Raw genomic sequence first — 21,511 nt, 5'->3', positions numbered from 1 at the left:
TTCTGGAGATACATTTTGTGATCAACACAATGAAATGCCTTAGTTAAATCAAAAAATGTGCCTAGCGTTAGAAACATTTTGTTTAGCCCATCCAGTACCTCACAGAGAAGAGAGACGATAGCATTTTCAGTTGTTGAAGGACTTCTAAAGTGTAACTGTACATTTGATAGCAAATCGTGTGATACAAAATGATTAATTATCCTTACATACACAGCCTTTTCAATAACTTTTGCAAACACCAATAGCATAGAAATAGGTCTAAAATTATCTACATTATCCCTTTCTCCCTTTTTATAAAACAGCTTTACTGCCGTGTACTTTAATCGCTCAGGAAACTGACCATTCCTAAAGGAAAAATTACAAATATGGATAAATTCAGGGCTAACATGTGCAGCACAGTACTTTGATATTCTGCTAGACACTCCATCATAACCGTGAGACTCCTCAGTCTTCAGTGATTTAATTATTGACTCAGTCTCCCTCTTTTCTTTATCACAGACATCAATCTCGAAAAGGCATTTGCCAAGAAAGTATATGATTTACTGTAGAAATTTTTATTTAATTCACCAGCATTGCTCAGAAAATGATTGTTAAATACTGTACATATATCTGATTTATCAGTAAAAGAAATATTTTTGCTGGGAACTGAATTTATATAGTTAACCTTGTGCTGCTGACCAGACACTTTGTTCACAACTGACCATATGGTTTTAATTTTATCCTGTGAATTAGCTATTCTATTTGCATGCCACATACTCTTTGATTCCTAATAACTTTTTAAGCACCTTACAATACTGTTTCTAATGGACTACTGTAGATCAGAGATCATCCAACATACCACACATTTGAAAACATCTACAAACAACTGTATGCAACAGGCATGATCGTAACACGCAAAACAGGTCTGTAACAAACCCATCACAGGAGAAGCAGATGCAGTTGCTGTGTTAGCTGCTGTTGCTGTGAACCCACACGAGTTCATGTGACATCAGTAGAGGCAGTGCAATGAGTCGAAGTAGTGTAAGGCACATATTTCATTGTAATAAATTTCATCTGTATCATGTGTCCCTGCATCAGCCATTACATGGAGATGACTTTAATAATCAAGTTAATTTCTGTCATTGGGCATTAACAGAACATACATAGCAGTTATGCCTGTTTACCAATGAAGCATGTTTCACAAACCATGCATTACTGGTCCGTCAACAATCCTCACTGGCTTCCACAGGTAGAGCGACAGCGACTGTGGAATGTAAATGTATGGTGCGGAGTAATTGGCGACTATCCTATTGGTCCTCATTTCACCCAAACAGCTGCCAAATACATCAAGTTTCTACAAAATGATCTGCCAACACTGCTAGAAAATGTCCCGCTGGAAAGCACAGACATATGTGGTATCAACATAATGGTGCTCCTGCACATTCGGCATTGAACACTAGGCTGAACCTTGACAGAATGTTCAATGGGCATTTCATAGGATGCGACGTATGCATAAATTGGTCAGTCCATTCTCCTGATCTTACAGCTTTAGACTTCTTTCTGTGAGATACATTAAATGAGAACGTGTACCATTATATGCCTACAACCCCAGAGGATATGAAACATCGTATTGAGGCACTCTGTGGCAACATTACACCAAATGTACTGCGTTGTGCAAGACATTCATTATGTGGTGGATTGCAAATGTGTACAGCAAAGGATCGGCACCACTTTGACCATTTATTGGCCTGAAATGTCAGTGAACACTCTTTTACATTCTGTAATCGGAAAAAAAAAAAAAAAAAAAAAAAAAAAAAAAAAAAAAAAAAAAAAACAAATTTGTAAGTTTAACTACATTCTCATATTCTCATGTTAATGTACATTTTCTTCTAACAAATCAGTGCCATACAGTATTCGTCAGATAAAAAGACTAATAAAAATGTTAGCATGTGGACGTAACGTACTGTTCATGTCTCTTCTGTAACTATGTTACATCACTGTTCTTTTGTATCCCTAAGTAATTTGGTTCTCTCTGATACACACAACTGAAATCTGAGAAGTTACTCAAGTGTGAACTTTACGTTACAAATTACTCTGGATGTAATTAAAATTTTACAATGTAACAAACGTCATTGATTAAGTATTTGTTTCTATTTTCAGTTGTGCTAAAAATAACAACAGGTTTCCATTAAAAAAAAAGTATGTGTTTAAAATCGTACTTCCGTGCATTCCTCAATGGTTTTTATTAACCAATTACACCAGCCCCTCTCCTCACTTTCGGTCTGCGGAATTGGTTATTCAGTGTTTTTTGTGGTTTGGGAGGAGTTTCCAGTGGTAATGTTAAGTAACTCACCCTGTACATATAGGGAACAGCAGAGGGCCTATAATGCTACCTTGGGGAATGCCAGAAATCTACTGTTGTCTTAACAGGACCACATGCCAGTGGGTCCAGCTGCCAACTGATGGGGTGAGGGTTGAACTGAGGCCATATCCACCAAGCCAATGCGATGCCTGTCAGTGCTAATTGCTGCCACACAGCCGCAGCGTGCTCTATGGGCAACGTCAGCCTGTCACATTAGACCTAACATCTGCCTCTATAGCTGAATGGTCAGCACTGCAGAATGCCAAGCAAAGGAGCCCGGGATTGATTCCCAGTTGGGTTGGAGATTCTCTCTGCTCAGGGACTGGGTGTTGTGTTGTCTTCATCATCATATCATCCCCATTGACATGCAGTCGCCAAAGTGGCAACAACTAAAGACTTGCACCAGGCAACAGGTCTACCCGATAGGAGGCTCTAGCCACATGACATTTCATTTCATTAAACCTAACGTAGCTTTGTCATGGGCTGGGCATGTTAACTATGGAAGGTCAAGTCACGCCTGAGCTGCACTAAGCACAGCAGCTGTTGATAGCCTACTGCTACACTATGCCACTGGGTCCTGGGGTCAAGGCCCTCCTTCCAGCACTACCAGATGTAGACTTGAGCTTGTAATGTGAATGACTGAATTAATAAGGGGACTGTACTGTTTTCAAATGGCTTCTGAGTAACCCTGACCAACCATCCTCCAATAGAGCACTACCACAAGTGCTACAAGTGGAGTCAGAAGTGCAACTGGCAGAGTCCCTACAATCATCGGCAGCACAGTAAGTGGCAGCACACGCATTCTATAACCACTTGTGGGGACCCTGCATCTGTTCCTGGATTTGCCCTCTTCCCACTATCCTACTGATTATGTCAGGTACAGACTCAGTTGTGGAACCTTGGAATGGCTCAAGGAATGATCAATGAAACCAGATGTTTATTCACAGTGTAACCTACCAGGTTATGTTCCTCCATGCACCACATCACGACGTGTTATGTCGAGTATGCCAGCAGAGATGGCACACGACAGCCAGAACGCTTGGCTAAAATATGGAAAGCCATTAGTATCAGGGAAAGTTAGGTGAATGTACATAGTAGGCAACTTAGGGCATAGTTTGTAGTAAATAGTGTTGATAGGTGAATTATGCATTTAAGAGTCCTCCAGGAATCTACACTATGTGGTTTGACATCCACAGAATACCCAAACTGTGCTCAGAGCTTTTCTCTTCCTTTTAATTTCTGTCTCATAGTGCTTCTGTTTATTCTTTCCTCTAGCAAGGTGGTTGTGAACTTGGTACAGTGCTGACAAAGTAAAACATAGATCAGTGTCATAACAGTATCGTATGGTTTGGGATTTATTTATTTATTTTTTTCAAGTCACACTCAAAGCATAGTAGCAAGACGCCAAGATACAAAGCATAGTAGGAAGGCGCTGAGACACCAAGGATATGAGATGGGTCATTGGCTGTGATACGATCGTTATACCACTCCCGGTCCCTCAAAGTTCATTCAGCATGATAGCAGAGAACCTACCTTACGTAAGTCATGGACTGTCACATCACTACCTGGTATCATTTCTACATCATCTATTGTGTTCCAAAGTAACCAGTCTGCTCTTTTAAGGGGAAGACTAATACTTACTGCATGTAATGAAACTCTATATGCTTCCACAATTGCCCATTTTCACACAAGATCATCATCTAGTGGTTTTCACCAGCTAACATATCTGGGCACCACCAAGTAGCCTTCATTACCCAAACAAAATATGCTGCATCTCACATCAATTGTCTCAGGGCCTTCATTTATTTAGTAGTCAGTGGAGTTGCATCACTAGGCTCAAGTGAACAGTACCAATATTTTCCTACACGAACAGAAAGTGCCACTACATACTGAGACAATGACGAAGTTATGAAACTGCTAACCTTTTCCCTTCCAGTACCATTTGTTTTTGCATTTATGCTATTATAAAACCAAAACATTTTTCACTGCCTTTTTTAATGCACAAAAGTTGTTTCCTGACAGTTCTTACTGCAAGCCTGACCATATCAGTAGCAATAACACATATTTATTTAGCAATATTGAAGAATGCTATGATTCTTAATCTTAACAATTCTTAAATCACCACAGCATCAATTATGTTTCTCTTCCCTAGAAATCCCCAATTTATCATTACATTTGCTTTTTGAGAAAGCACCTGGTCGCAACTTCTATCCTCCAATCTTAAATTTATTAAGAGTATCCTTATTAAAATAAATTTATCATACTAGCTACAAAGTGTCATGAAACTTTTAAGAACATTTTCCTCCTCCTCCTCCACCACCACCAACACCACCACCACCACAGCAATATGTAGAACTTTGTTCTCCAAACTAGTTTATTTTACCATATCAACTCTGCTTCAGAATCACCTCCACAATATATAGAGAACATTTTGATTCTTCCTATTCTATATTTCCTAATCTACTTGTACACACACAGGTCAGTGACTGCTCAGGACTAATTAGATGTTGTAAGGCAACTATTAGGTTTATATGCCCCATCAGACAAATCTTTTTGAGGTTTTGCACATTTAGCAATACTTTATCACATATCTCAGCTCTTACACACAGTACACTTACAGGGTGCTTCAAAAATGACCGGTATATTTGAAACGGCAATACAAACTAAACGAGCACCGATAGAAATACACCGTTTGTTGCAATATGCTTGGGACAACAGTACATTTTCAGGCAGACAAACTTTCGAAATTACAGTAGTTACAATTGTCAACAACAGATGGCGCTGCGGTCTGGGAAACTCTATAGATGATGCTGTAATTTACCGTCTAGTAAGGTCACCCGAATACCAGTATCAGCTGCAAAGCGATTTAGAAAAGATTGCTGTATGGTGTGTCAGGTGGCAGTTGACGCTAAATAACGAAAAGTGTGAGATGATCCACATGAGTTCCAAAAGAAATCCATTGGAATTCGATTACTCGATAAACAGTACAATTCTCAAGGCTGTCAATTCAACTAAGTACTTGGGTGTTAAAATTACGAACAACTTCAGTTGGAAGGACCACATAGATAATATTGTCGGGAAGGCTGCGTTTCATTGGCAGGACACTTAGCAGATGCAACAAGTCCACTAAAGAGACAGCTTACACTACACTCGTTCGTCCTCTGTTAGAATAATGCTGCGCGGTGTGGGATCCTTACCAGGTGGGATTGACGGAGGACATCGAAAGGGTGCAAAAAAGGGCACCTCGTTTTGTATTATCGCGTTATAGGGGAGAGAGTGTGGCAGATATGATACACGAGTTGGGATGGAAGTCATTACAGCATAGACGTTTTTCGTCGCGGCGAGACCTTTTTACGAAATTTCAGTCACCAACTTTCTCTTCCGAATGCGAAAATATTTTGTTGAGCCCAACCTACATAGGTAGGAATGATCATCAAAATAAAATAAGAGAAATCAGAGCTCAAACAAAGGTTTAGGTGTTCGTTTTTCCCGCTCGCTGTTCGGGAGTGGAATAGTAGAGAGATAGTATGATTGTGGTTCGATGAACCCTCTGCCAAGCACTTAAATGTGAATTGCAGAGTAGTCATGCAGATGTAGATAGTACGATATTTTCCACATATCCACCATGCGTGGCAATAATATGGCGTAGTCTCTGAATGAAATTACCTGAAACCTTTGACAACGTGTCTGGCGGAATGGCTTCACATGCAGATGAGATGTACTGCTTCAGCTGTTCAATTGTTTCTGGATTCTGGCGGTACACCTGGTCTTTCAAGTGTCCCCACAGAAAAAAGTCACAGGTTTTCATGTCTGGCGAATAGGGAGGCCAATTCACGCCGCCTCCTGTATGTTTCAGATAGCCCAAAGCAATCACACGATCATCGAAATATTCATTCAGGAAATTAAAGACATCGGCCGTGCGATGTGGCCAGGCACCATCTTGCATAAACCACGAGGTGTTCGCAGTGTCGTCTAAGGCAGTTTGTACCGCCACAAATTCACGAAGAATGTCCAGATAGCGTGATGCAGTAATCGTTTCGGATCTGAAAAATGGGCCAATGATTCCTTTGGAAGAAATGGCGGCCCAGACCAGTACTTTTTGAGGATGCAGGGACGATAGGACTGCAACATGGGGCTTTTCGGTTCCCCATATGTGCCAGTTCTGTTTATTGACGAAGCCGTCCAGGTAAAAATAAGCTTCGTCAGTAAACCAAATGCTGCCCACGTGCATATCACCGTCATCAATCCTGTGCACTATATCGTTAGCGAATGTCATCCGTGCAGCAATGGTAGCGGCGCTGAGGTGTTGCCGCGTTTGAATTTTGTATGGATAGAGGTGTAAACTCTGGCGCATGAGACGATACGTGGACGTTGGCGTCATTTGGACCGCAGCTGCAACACGGCGAACGGAAACCCGAGGCCGCTGTTGGATCACCTGCTGCACTAGCTGCGCGTTGCCCTCTGTGGTTGCCGTACGCGGTCGCCCTACCATTCCAGCACGTTCTCAGTCAGTTGAAATTTTTCAAACAGATCCTTTATTGTATCGCTTTTCGGTCCTTTGGTTACATTAAACCTCCATTGAAAACTTCGTCTTGTTGCAACAACACTGTGTTCTAGGCGGTGGAATTCCAACACCAGAAAAATCCTCTGTTCTAAGGAATAAAGCATGTTGTCCACAGCACACTTGCACGTTGTGAACAGCACACGCTTACAGCAGAAAGACGACGTACAGAATGGCGCACCCACAGACTGCGTACTTTTCTATATCTTTCACATCACTTGCAGCGCCATCTGTTGTTGAAAATTGTAACTACTGTAATTTCGAAAGTTTGTCCGCCCGAAAATGTACTGTTGTCCCAAGCATATTGCAACAAACGGTGTATTTCTATCACTGCTCGTTTAGTTTTTATTGCCGTTACAAATATACCGGTCATTTTTGAAACACCCTGTAACTACAAGTTCCTTCACATGGTTGCAATGTTATATTACAGTTCTGATACAGAGAGCAGGTTGAATAGATGTATGATGTACACCTCAACAACATAATCTTGTTTCCTGTTCTAACAGTGGACGTACCATTGTCGTCGTTAACATGCAACATGAACAAGAACACACACAGTGGATGAGAAAGATATTGAATAAAGTGAGAGGACTCCTGGCTGTTCTATTCAACTATTCACATGAGTGAAACAAGCAAGAAAAAGTGGGCAGTTTTGTGAGGGAGAATGGGCTTCATCTGACTGATCACCTAAGAGTCACTGAGGAGAAGAACAGCAAGATGTAACTGCAACTCCTCCTGTGTACAGTTAGTACAGAGGGAGAAGCTGGCTAGAATCCCACAATTATTGCCACAATTGGGAGACATCTGAGTTCAGTGTCAAGTCTCTGGACATTAACACATTACTATAAATACAGGTAACCAATATGTCCGGCTACATGCCCAAAAAGCCTCTACAATAGTGATGTGCAAATAAGAAGGAGGGTGCATGATGTATTGCGCAGACAGACAGACACACACAATACTTTGAGGTGTCACCAGTGTGCCCTCTCTCTTTGTCTCAAGCCACACACTGCAGCTGTTGCCTACCCTGGTACCTGCAACTATGGGAAAGCACTACATTGGGCCACTTTTTCTGTTTTTGACTATTCCTCAAATAAAAATTAGATGATCAGAAAACTATTACTGTCACTACTTGATTTAACACTTGACATGTTTGCTTTATGCCACTCATAATAACCACTACAGTGGGTCAATACCTTCACCATGTGAAAAGTAACATAATAAGAATAAATGCTTTACATGCAAAATGAAGTGCACACTACAGGCAAACACCACAGAATGATACCATTGGCTATAATACCACACGGTACACTGCCCCTTCCCACTGTGCATCGCTCCACCATCAGCTCTCCTACTTGCACACCACTAAGTACATCATCTCAACGACGGACAAGATGTTCCGAAGGAAGAAGATGCCAAACAGTCAGAGCGAGTTTTCAAGGCTGTGAGACTGGGAAACAGTCCAGAAAGGTCAGATTCAGCTATGTGGCTGTCAAGCTGCACAGCCAGAGCAGTAAAAACAGACTGTCACTATTTATCCTGGCAGTGCGTACAACTGCACACAAGTGGCAGAGGAAGCATACAAACCCAAGTCTATGGGCTGAGTAAGCTTTTGGACTTCCAGATCAAGGTGGAGAATCTTCTGGTGGGATTCGACATGAAGTCACTTTGATTAAAATACCTTAGAGAAGAGCTTGCAAAAAATATTGTGACAATGTGAAAACATGTGCCAAGTTTGTGACAGGTGCCTGCTGTGGTGGGCCAAATTTCACATGTTGGTATGGCTTCAAGACCGTCTGAGGCCCTGGTCTCACTCATGACAAGCTGCAAGACAAGAAGATAACCACATGAATTCAGCTAATGCAGGAGGAGCCGAGAAGATGAAACAAAGGAGAAGTGGCAAGCCATCAATGGTTTCTTTTTTTTTCCTGTCAGTATTCATAAAACCAAACTAATAGCATCAGTAAGGGTGGCTGAATGAGTGGAGTGGCAGCAGTCACTGCTAATGCTCTGAAAACAAAAAACAAACAAAAAAATCACAGCAGAAGATGGTGAAACCAGCCAAGGCCCAATATGACACACTACATGGATCTAAAGGATGGAGTTAAAGCACTTACTGCTGTGGCAGTGTCAAGGTCCACTTGAGAGCTATCTGCTACAGTCCTGGAGACTATAATAGCAATAGTCAGAATGGCAAAACAGATGGAAAGAATTGCAGTTTTGGGTGGGGTTTTGAAAGATTCCCTCTGGCTGTAATGTGAATACCAGAGCCGACTCCAAAAGTTCCTGCCAAATAAATGCCTAATTGGTAGACAAAAGAAGCACTCCATTTATTTAAATAACCACACTAATTGGCTCAACAGCGCAAGCTAAGAAGTTATTGAACAGCCTCTCTTCACATCTAAGAATAATGAATCTATAGGTAAAATAAACAAATAATTAAAAAAAAAAACTATACTGCTTTTAAAACAGGTGTCAATCGTCTCCCCCCCCCCCCCTTTCCACACTCACCCCCACTTTTTTCTTCAAAATGACAGAAATGAAATGAATTTTCAGACTTGTAAAATCACAGAATCCCATAAATTTAACTTTTCTGGTACCAACTGGGCATCAAAAGCAAGATTAAGCCCTCATACATCTTCCATTACAATTGCAAGCATACCTGCTCTAGGTGCTAAATTTGGCCTTGATTGTTCACCAGCTTCTGCTGCTGCAGAACCATCAGAGCCCAATTGACGATTTGCAAGCGCAGCAATCATTTGGTCTATATTTGAACGTGGTTCACTGGTTGGAAGACCTTCAATAACTTCTTGATGTCCTGAAATCAGTATATCATTACACGATAAGACCACCCCATTCAAAAATTCAAGGAACTTTGATATTATTATTTTTGCAGGGTGTTCTGCAGCAAATTCAATTGAGAAATTAACAGAAAGGCTTGCACTAAAATCTTGGTCTAGTCATCTTGTTTCGGCTTTTCAGCATTTTCCTCCATTCTGACAAATAAAAGTGTGGATCCATCAAGAAATCACACTAACTTCCTTCATGAAATCACACTAACATCTTACTCTTATACTTCTCCATCTATGTTTAAAGGTTCCTTTTTATTGACATTTTCTCCACCTGTGTTCTGGGTTCCTTTTTCAGTGACCTTGCCAATAGAAGAGCATTAGATAAAGATATTTAAAAAGATGCACAGATGAACAGAATGATGCAGATAAATTTCCAGTAAACATAAGAGTCATGTATATTTATCGACGTTTTAAACCTTACATCAGATAGAGTTGCAGAATGCTGATAAATTTGTTAGCTTGCAAGTCCAGTTTTATATTTAAAAAAAAAGAACAACAACAACTGCAAAAGGAATTCTAAAAATAAAACTTCTTTTTTTTTTTTAAGCCATGGGAATTTTTGCTAGTCAACCACTGAGTTGCATAAGATCGCTAGCAAAGACAGAATACTTAAGATTTGTTAAATAACATTTACACGTGTCCAAAAATGGTTTAATTTATTTTTTATTTACATTTTCTTTGTATGGAGCCATCGGAATGATGGCTTTTGCAAACATCAGACTTAATACTATTGTTATATTTATACTTATAAAATACACTATATTGTGTAGCTGCTGCTTCTTATGTCCATTTTTTACATTTATCACATTACAACTGATATGCTAATGCCTCATGTTACAATCACTATCTCAAAATTCATTTAAAGAATATAAACATTTATCTATTAGAAAAGATTTTAATTTTGTTTTAAAAACATTTCCTGTGTACATTCTTAGAGAGTTTGGTAGCTTGTTATACCAAATCAAACCACTGATATATGGACTTCTATCAGTCATAACGTTGTTCTGTTACGGAAATAGTTACACTATGTTCTAGTGCTGTGATCGTGTACATCACTGCCCTTGATAGCTTCTGTTGGTTGACTTATTGAAGTATTTTGTTACTTCTGTTACACCACTAGTAGCAAGGGATTCTAGATCTTTAGATTCGCTCCCATAGAATAAGACAGACGTGTCATCTGCATAGCTTACAATATGGGAGTTAATGGGTTGTGCAATGTCGTTAAGAGAAAGGGTCCAAGGATTGAGCCCTGTGGTACACCTTGTAATACAGGTTCACTGGTGGACTGGGCATTCATTATTTTATTATCTAGTTTGTATGACAATTTAGTGCTTTGCTTATAATTCAACAGGTACGTGGTTAGAAGATTCATGGCTTGATCCACAATACTATAACATTTTAGATTTTTAAGAAGTACCCTATGGTTAACCGTATCAAACGCTCTTGTCAGGTCCAAAGATATACCTGCAGTCTGCATCTTCTGGTCCAACAGACAGTAAACTTCATGGATGAACTGTGTAACTGCTGTGGTTGTACTTAGCTCTTTTCTGAAGCCATGCTGCGAATCTACAAGCAGTTTATTTTTTGTGAAAAAGGCACTTAGTTAAGAAAGGATAATGCCTTCGAATATCTTACTAAAAGTGGGAATTAATGATATTGGTCTATAGTTGGAGACTTATTCCTTACTTCCCTTTTTATACACTGGTTTCACTACACTCATTTTTAGAACAGTTGGATACATGTTTTCTCTAATGTTGCAATTAATCAGATGAGTAAGAGGTTTAGAAATTTCTTTTAAGCATGCTTTAGTAATAGCACTGGATATGCCATCCCATCCAGATGAAATTTTTTTCTTTAGCATGTATATTGCCTCCTGCTCATTCACTTCCACAAATTCAAATTCGGTACACTGGGTGAAATGGCCTTGGATCTCTATCTGTGAATCTGTGATATGCGTTGATTGTTCACCAGAAATGTAGTAGTTATTAAAAATATTAGATATAGTATCTGGTTTTTTTACAATGTTACCATCATGTCTTATGCTGAATGGTCCATGTTCATCTTGTTGGGACCTTTTCGGTATTTGTCAGTCAGCTTCCAAGATGCTTTGCTTATGTTGTCAGACTGTTCTATTGTTTTGCTGTTAATCTGCTTCCTTAGATGGACAATTTCAGTTTTAAAAGTTTTCTTGGGCCTATTGTATTTTTCCTTGAAAACCTACATAGTAGTAGCTTTATAAAGCTGGTTTAGATCATGTACTTGCTGCCTGAGCCTACTCAGATTTGTTGGGAGTTTTAGTCTACGATTACTTCCATTTTGACAGTGTTTAACTACCTTCTGGATTTCTCTGACTGGACAACTATATTCATAATGATGCAATAGGGTTGGGTAGAATTAATTCCATTTCTCATCCGACCCTTTTACCTGGTACACAGAATCCCATTTCTCATTCGCTAGTTTGTCTTTAAGAGCATTAATATTTGAGGTATTCAGCATTCGTTTCTGTAGCACAATTTTTGTTATTTTACGCACAACTGAATTTTTGTATTCTATCACCTGACAGAAGTGGTCAAAATAAAGAAAATCTAAGTTACTGTAATTTACCTTATCTATAACATCTTTGTTGATTATAGCATAATCTATTCTAGTGGAACATGTATGGCTCTAAGCACTTGGGACTTAACATCGGAGGTCATCAGTCCCTTAAAACTTAAAACTACTTAAACCTAACTAACCTAAGGACATCACACACATCCATGCCCCAGGCAGGATTCGAACCTACGACCACAGCAGCAGCGCGGTTCTGGACTGGAGTGCTTAGAACCGCTGGACCCCAGCGGTTGGCCTCCAACAAAAATTTCACATGCTCTAGTTTAACTAATAACTTGAGAGTCAGACTGATGACTGTCCGCAAAAGACATTTCAAAACTAGGTGCTGACTCATTATGGTCATGAATAAATAATTGTGTGTCCTATATTCTTACATGTTAAAATCATTTTGCTTTATAATATCCAATCCCTTTAAAAGATTTCCAAAATTATGAAACAAGCTATTTCACAACCTCTGAACAAAATCCTGCATCTCAGTTATGTACTGAATTTTTAAGTCTTTAGTATCCTTAAACTTTTGAGATATAAAAGAATTCTTAAAGTTCACTAAGAGGATTGCAGTTAATTGGTATGTGATTAGAGATACAAAGCAAAAGACCGAGAACATAAATTATGAATTTTTTTAAAAGCATTAGTTGCCATGGCAGAAATGCATATTATTGTGAAGAAGAGTAATTCACAACTTGCTTGCCATCAACTTTGAATGGCTCGCTGTTATTTGTAAGTGTTTAACAATATAAGTTTGAAGACAAAGTTGTCCCAAGTTCCTCAAAATTCATCAAAAGCACATGCTTTAGTTCAAAATACCATGTGCCACAATTTTCCTCTGCACTTAACATCCCACTTGACATCAGAGCCATTATAAAGTATGTGTTTGCGCAGAGAAGGATAGAGCAGTGGATCATCTCTGACCATGATCAAAACGAAAATCAGATTCTTATGGTCCTGTGCCTTGGAACAAGCATCTCTGAAATGGTGAAGCTGGTCAACTGGTAGTGTGCACTATCGCAAACATCTATGGAAACATTTATGGAAACTAGTTGAAGTATAGTGAAACAACAAGTAGGCGACAAAGTGTTGGACATTTGCCTCATCACAGAAGGGTGTGGTCGGAGGCTTGCTCCACATACCAGGATATGCAGCACACTATGCAAGATCTGATGAGAGTATAGGGCTGGAGCAAGCCCAAGTGTTACAAAGCACACCGCTCAGTGCATATTGGGGAATATGGAAGTCTGAGCCAGATGATCCCCCTGTGTGTTCCCATGTTGACTGAATAAGATTGTAAATTACAATTGCAGTGAGCACAAGATCACCAAGATTGGACTGTGGATCAGACAATTCATGTTTCTTATTACATATAGTTCAATGATGATGTCTGGATATACAGTCATACAGATGAACAGTTGCTCAAAACGTGCACCGTGCCAAGGACACAGGCAAGTGGAGGCAGTATTATGCTATGGAAGACATTCACCTGTGCTTCTATGAGACCTAATGTATAAGTGACAACTGTGGACTATACAAACATTATTGCAGAACACCTGCACTCCTTCATGCTTGATGTCTTCAGCGATGCTGATGGCATCTTCCAGCAGGGTAGCTGTAGATGTCACGAGGCCAAACTCATGCTAAAGTAGTCTGAAGGGGGGGGGGGGGGGGGGGGAGGGGAACACCTCACACTGTCTTTGCCACATAATATGCTCAATTCAAATCCAACCGAACACATCTGGGATGCTATCAAATGGCAGCTCAATAGTCTCAATCCACCAGTCCATAACTTATTGCTACTGTATACACATCAGATACCACATACCTGTGGAAACCTACTAAGGAATCGTCAAATCCATGCCACACAAAATCATTATTGTATTGCATTCCAAAGGAGGACCAACACGTTGTTTGGAAGATGGTCATAATGTTTTGGTGCATCAGTGTATCTCAGCAAAAGACTCCTGCAAATTCTATTGTAATATGACTAAACATGAAGGGAAGACTGCCTCTCTAATTCCTGTTCACTCATTCTGGATCATTATACGCTTAAAAGTTAGGTTTGTTGTGTCTCCCATGATCATGTATGGTTTAACTACTAATTATACCACTGCCTCTTTTGTTCAGTGCAACATTCACATCCTAAGCAATATCACTTCACATCATCTTGAAAATCGAAATCTAATCACTGAACTGACTTGACAACTTATGGGTTTTGTTTATTTTCACACTTGTCAGAACTCTGAATCACACAAATGCAAACACTAAAAGACTAGATACAATCTGAAAATTACACTGACAATGAACCAATTAAAGGTACAGAGATGCTCAGTGAAGCTACTACAGGGAGCAGTGAAACTGGCAGCTGGCAGGGAATTGTTAGTTCTCCCACACCTCGTCTCCCCTGAGAATGAGAAGCCTTGGACAATTTGGTTCCATCTGTGACTAAGTGCACACTGTTGCCACAATATAATTTCTGCAACTGGTGCCATCCAGACAACACTATATGCAGAAATGACTTCTGAAGAGACATACATCGCAAACAGCATTTACTGTGGGATCACTGCACTTCATTCACACTGCCCTGAAATGGTTCTGCAACTCTTGTTTCTATGCAACAGTAACTTATGCCTTTGCTGCACGAGTATTGTACTGTGATCATGTCATGGGGTGTCCACTGGCAGAGGAGTGAAGGACACAGGAAGAGGGAAGTGCTCTGTGCACATGTGCAATGTGAGTAGCTGAGTCCTTACAGCCAACATCAGCCATCTCACTGTTAGTATGTGGCAGTAAGTGTTAGTGTGGTAAGAGAGCCAATGTCAATTGTTCTGGCAGTAGCAGTAATGCCAACTGCTGGCCTAGAAGCCAATGTACATCCCAAGGTGCACATATAGTATATTTTTTAAGAGAGCTCGGATTTTTGTCATGTAGGATTGCTATTCTTGACTGTGAGTTAACATGATTTTGTTATACGACACACAAGCCACACAAACTGAGTCATACAAAAGATTTACAAGTTTCTTTGCAACTTTAAACATGAATTTACCCAGGGGGAGGATGGGGTAAGTACAAGCTGCCCCTCACCCTATAAGAAAAAATTATCTTCACAAACCGAACTCTAATCTTGCTCCACTGCACACACAGATGTACCAATTCAGTACCAATTTCAAAAAAAGGCAGAGCTGTAACGGACAATGACAAGTAATGAGTGTACCTAGAACTATTTTTCATTAAATCCCTGACCTATTTTGCCATTCACAATGACATTAACACAAGCTGACCCCTCCCTGCCCCCCCTCTCCACTCCTCCCCTCTCCTGCTTCCTTCCCTGTCATTTTCCCTTCCCTCTCCCCTCCCAAAAATTATTGATATGAGGCACAAAGCTGCCACTCACTGTGCTGGGATGTTTCTCAATGTTACTCGTGCATAACAAAAGACTTGCATTTTCGGCTTTGTACCAATATCAAAACTAACCCATAAAGCTACAGGATGCTTCTATTTTCATGTAATAAAAACTGAAATTAGCTTGTATTCTAGGAGATGAGTAATGATAGTGTATTTTGTTGTTTACTATATATATCACACGAGAATACATTAGCACGGAAAGTCTCAAGACTGGATAGATGGCTAAATTTTCAGTGCAGTATTTTCAAACATTTCCTTGACATGTGGTCTGGCAGCCATACTTAAGAGGTTAGGACTCATTCTTTCCTTTGGCTATAAAATCATAAACAGATCATATCTGCCAATTTCAGTTATGTCATTTTCAGGAGAACATCTTGTAATAAATTGTGCAACATGTGTCTGACAGCACTGTTGAATGATATAGTTTGCTACAATCAAGTCACAAGTCAGCATAAGATGATCCCTGAGAGCTGGGAGTGCTGTTGACAGCTTGCATCTGTGCTGCATGACTGCTGGTGAAACAATAATCTTCCATAGAGCTGTGATAACACTGATGCATTACTATAGGGACATTTACAAAAGTGCAATATGTGATCAGTTGAGGTAGGCGCATGAAGTGGTCGTGCCCAGCCCACTGCAACTGTCAGGAATCTTCTTACGCTACCTGGACTATAGGTTCGACTCAACACATGTGGATCTTAATGCTGAAGGCTTCCAACTGCTGATGACTGATGCATACAGTGCAAACATGAGTGTGTGAAGCAACAAGGAAAGTTGGGATGGAGTACCTCCTATACTTGCCCTCCAACCACTACCTTTGCTGTTCCATAATACAGTGTTATCAATTGCCTTTAAACATAGGTAAACTGTTTTTTAATTGTGGATTTGAAATTTTACATATAAATTTTATCTTACTTTTCATGTGCAGCCTTAAATTACATGTAACACTGACTAAAATTACTTAATTACCTCCAGCAAGCCAGGCAACATTTGGAATGAGTTGTTCTCCTTGACAGTTCTCTCGACCAGGTACAAGACGCTGCAGAAAAGGTGGATAAGGGTTTCCATCAATATCTACAAGGAATGGAGGTGGCATCAAATGTGGTGCTATCTGAGTTTGCTCATCTAATACGTGATGATTATCATCTCTAATAAGAGGCCGATAATCTGTGTGGAAAAACATTTCCTTTGGCAACTGCAAGAGTAAGAAACAAAACATCATTGTTTGAAAAAATGTCTATTTATTAGACTATAAAAAATAATTATATAACTAGGAAGCATGAAATTAAAAGATATTTTGTCAGATGTATTTTCTTCACAGACAACTGAAACTACATCATCTGTGAGATTTCAACTTATACTATCTGTGAAGCCGTTAATTAGAATATTTGAGTGCCCATAAATTTATTGCTATCCAAAATATTGTGTGGAATGCTGCATCGTAATCCATTCACAAACTTTATTAGATTTCCTATAGTAATGATGTATCTTTTTCTTCTTTAGAAAGTGTTGATGTAATACTAAATAAAAAGATTTTCAAGAGCTTAGAAATGTTAAATCAACCTTGCACCACACTTCTCTTGAATTAGAGAGAGAGAGAGAGAGAGAGAGAGAGAGAGGGGGGGGGGGGGAGATAAAGAGATTGGGGGGGGGCAGAGAGAGAAAGAGACAGAGGTGGGGGGGAGGGGGGGGAGACTGAGTGAGAGAGAAATGAAAAGTGGAGTGAATAAGGCACTAAGGAGTAGGTTCCCATCACTAGAGTTTAAGAAAACTAGTACTGAGAGGGAGGAGCCAAGAAATCCACATGATTTAGCCAGCTATTTGGTCCCATAAGTGATAATATAGAGCATGCTCGGCGAGTGGGTACTGGGTGCCCCCAATACAAAAAGTTCTTCTGTGACCATTTATGCATCTGACAAGTGTATAAAAACCTGTGCAGTGAACATGAATCAGTTAGTAAAAAACATGAGGATTTCTCAAGTTACAGTATCTGTGATTTTGCAGGATTTACTTGTGGTGGAGCTGGAGTAACTCCTAGTGGACATGTGTATGGGACATGTTTTACAGAAGGAATGAATGAAATGACTGGAACCTTAGGGTAAGAATAATTGTCTGGTAAAATCACGTGATTTGCCAAGAATGTTGTGGAGGTTAAGCAGGCTACAGAAGATAACATTGGGTAGTGTGAGAAGAATATCAGGGACTGAAAATCTCATTTCAGGAACTGTTTCAAGAAAGTTTTAGTCTAGATAGAAAACTGCATTGAGGGATTTGAGGCCTGGTTTATTATTATTATTATTATTATTATTATTATTATTATTATTATACTACTAGACAGACAACCCAGGAGATTACTTTGTGTACGAGATCTGTGAAGCAGCTGTGCGGAAAGCCTGGGAAAGGTTACTAGTATACGTGTGGAAACATTTGGGGTTGAACACCACACTGCATCCATTGCCTACCCTGGTAGCCTACAATGCTGGGATAAGTACCACACTGGGCCACTGTTTCTGTTTCTGCTTCTGACTCTCCCTAAAAATATTTATATGCTTAAGAAACTGTATGCAACCCATAATGAACACTGAAGTGGTTAAGTACCCTCATTATAGGTAAACTAACATTAAAATCAATGTTATACAGTTTTAAGCACATCTCAAACCACACGCTACTGTAAGGCATGGCATAATGGTGCTATTGTCTGAAGTGTTACTTGACACTGTGCATTACCCCACCACCTGCCTTCTTATGTGTGCAGAACTATAGCATTCGTCTGGAAAATACATTACGTTTACACCAAGAGACCGAACGGGATTTAAGCCACACCAATAATTGGTAACACTACCACCTGCCTACTATCACAGTTTATTTAATGAATGTGGCATTTTTCCACTTAGGCTGTATTTGTTTAGACGACTACTTTGTTTCACAACTAGTACCATTATGGCAGTGCATTCACACAACATGTTTCCGTTCATTTTACTTTACAAATTTTATTGTTCTTTGTGATATGTAAGATATCTGTGGAATGAAGAAGTCTTAATATATGCAAACTATGCAGAAATATTTGGAAATCATTTAATAAATATATGGCTGTGGTGCCCTCTATGAAGATGATATCTAACAATTTACCATCATCATTGTCATCAAGCATCATTATGAGACTTGCAAAGAATGTACCTGAATATAGAGAATTATGTGATAGTGCTGTAAAGTAGTTTGAGGAGAAAGACATGCACTGGCATCATGTTGTTGTAGTCAAGGTATGGATGTATGTAGACAAAACAGAATTACTACAATGTGAATGTTGTAGAGCCACAGATAAAGACATACGCACGAACGAACATGATAGACTTAATTGCTGTAAAGCGGGTGACTGTTGACTGACAGGTCTTTTGATTTACTACTACGAAAAGGACATGAATGTGGGAAAGATCACAAACTGCAATCAGAGAGCTTCACATTTTAGAAAACATACTGCTTGGAGACTTCAACCAAAATGAGCTCTGAAACTTCCAGGTAGATTAAAGCTGTGTGGTAGACTCAAGACACAAACCCACAATCTCGCCTTCACACACAAGCTCTTGTGGGCCAAGCTATCCAGGCACGGTGCACTACCTGCTATCTTCATAGTTTTGAAAGATAGGAGAAAGGTGGTGGTGTAAATGAAGCTGTGATGGTGGGTCATGAATTGTGCCTGAGTAGCTCAGTCACTAAGAGCATTGTCCATGAAAGTTGAGGTTCTGGGTCTGAATCCCAACCAGGCACTCAGCTTTATAGTGTTAGAAAGTTTCGAAACAGCACAGATTCCAGTGCAGTCAAAGAGTCATTCTTGGAGTTCAATTTTATTTCATAAATAAAGTAAGATGGTGGTCTGACATCAGACTTACTGCTATTGCATTGCACTGTAATTTCCCTATGGTCTCCAAGCATTAGCCTCTTTGCTGTATTTGTCAAATCAACCACATTCACTCCCCCTTCCCCAAAGCACACACAATGCACACAGAAACAGACTTCAAAATTTACATTTTTTTCCTTTTACATGTTACTACATGTAGAATGGAGCATTTCTCTCCAATAACTCTTTTCTGATGTTGATGCATTCTCACTCACCTTATGAAATCTGTCACTGCCACGTCCAAACCCGTAAACGAGAAGGTGGCCGTGAGAATCTGAAGCGGCCAACATTGTTCCATCTGGTGACCACTTTGCATCAAACAGAGCTCCGTGCCCTTGACCTTCGATGGCATTCTGGAATGATATAACTTGCGTCCCAGCTATTATATCCCAAATAATAAGCTGCCCGTCATGTCCCGCACTTAGCAATATGTTAGCTTCAAATGGATGAGCTTCCAACACAAATACCTCATCCTTATGCCCTCTTAGAACCTGCACTAGAGCACCTGTAACAATATTGAAAGTAACAGCACTGAAGAAAACAGTACAGATGACAATTATCAAACTATAATTATGCAAATTACATGTTATCAGCATGCTTCTATCAATGTCAGCTCTTTACACTGGTGTCAAAGAATTCAAAATCATTAAGCATCAAAATCGTCCATCAAAACTGTGCTTTCGATCGCTCGACAATCTCCAGGAGCAGTTTCCGTGTAGCCTGTTTGACCAGCCTGTCAGCAAGTTCGTTGCCTAAGATTCTGACGTGTCCTGGGGTTCACAGAAACACCACTGAACAACTGGACCATTCCAGGGAGTCAGAACAGAGGTGAAACGACTCACCAGAACAGGAACGGATGTACTGAAGTGCACAAGATATGGTCAACAGCTCTGCAGTGAATACACTGCAGCCAGCGGGTAAGTAATGCTGTTCAATATGGCCTCTGTGGACAGAAGCGAAGCCAACATTATGATCAGCCATCAAGCCGTCAGTATGAGCAACTTCAGAGCACGTCAAGAATCGAGAGGAAGTGACAGTGGAGAACAGCGAGGTTAACGGAGTACTTAGGGCAATGCAAAAGGTCCAGATGAAGCTTCAGCCAAGGTCTACACCATGGAGGAGTACATAAATGGACCTCAAGCAGAGGTGGTAAGGTAGGACTCCAATTCGGAGAGAAGGGAACTCACACAAACCGCAAATGTGAGCCCTGACCTGGGCTGCCTATGCGGGAGATGCACTGCTGTGGGTGGGAAAAGGAGACAGTAATTCAGATGCTCAGGAGAACTACGAATGTGTGAAACATATCTGGAGAGCAGTTGTGCACATCGGATCCGCAATGTAGGGACTCCGGCCTTCACCAGGACACTGGTCACTGGACTCATTCTAAAAGCTCCCATTGCTAGGCGAACACCACAGTGGTACACTGGGTAGAAGAAACACAACACTGAGGGCACCATCAAACCATAAACCAGACTCCCATAGTCAGGGTGGGCTTGAATAAGGGCTCTGTACAGCTGCAGCAGCATATAGCAATCTGCACCCCAAATGGTGTTGCTCAGGCAGCAGAGAGCATTGAGGTGCTGCCAGCATTCCCACTTAAGCCGATTAAAGTGAGGCAGCCAAGTCAATTGGGCATCGAAAACCAGTCCTAAGAATCAATACGTCTCCACTACAGTGAGTGGATCATCATTAAGATAAAGTTCAGGTTCTGGATGAACAGTGAAATGTCAACAGAAGTACATTACACATGACTTTGCGGCTGAAAACTTGAAGCCGTGGGCTAGAGGCCATACAATGTGGCAAGGATATGATGCCGCCAGGTCATGTCGTACGCTTTACGCAAAAAAAAACAAAAA

The 21,511-nt window shown here is 40.2% G+C and overlaps 1 protein-coding gene across 2 annotated transcripts in view; it reads right to left on the bottom strand.

Moving 5' to 3' along the window:
* The window catches only part of LOC126297550 (PH-interacting protein), a 265,574-nt gene that overhangs the window by 83,913 nt on the left and 160,150 nt on the right, over positions 1-21,511 (bottom strand). Inside the window, exons 13-15 of one of the 2 annotated variants that reach the window (XM_049988476.1) lie at positions 19,871-20,160; positions 16,730-16,955; positions 9,565-9,720 (exon numbers count right to left, since the gene is read on the bottom strand). In XM_049988476.1, coding sequence (XP_049844433.1) covers positions 9,565-9,720; positions 16,730-16,955; positions 19,871-20,160 — 672 coding nt within the window. The remainder of the gene's footprint in view (positions 1-9,564; positions 9,721-16,729; positions 16,956-19,870; positions 20,161-21,511) is intronic. The other variant, XM_049988477.1, reaches the window with a different exon arrangement.

This window comes from Schistocerca gregaria, chromosome X, assembly GCF_023897955.1.
Source record: "Schistocerca gregaria isolate iqSchGreg1 chromosome X, iqSchGreg1.2, whole genome shotgun sequence".
NCBI classification, from domain to species: domain Eukaryota; kingdom Metazoa; phylum Arthropoda; class Insecta; order Orthoptera; family Acrididae; genus Schistocerca; species Schistocerca gregaria.
This window is presented reverse-complemented; position numbering and strand designations above follow the sequence as displayed.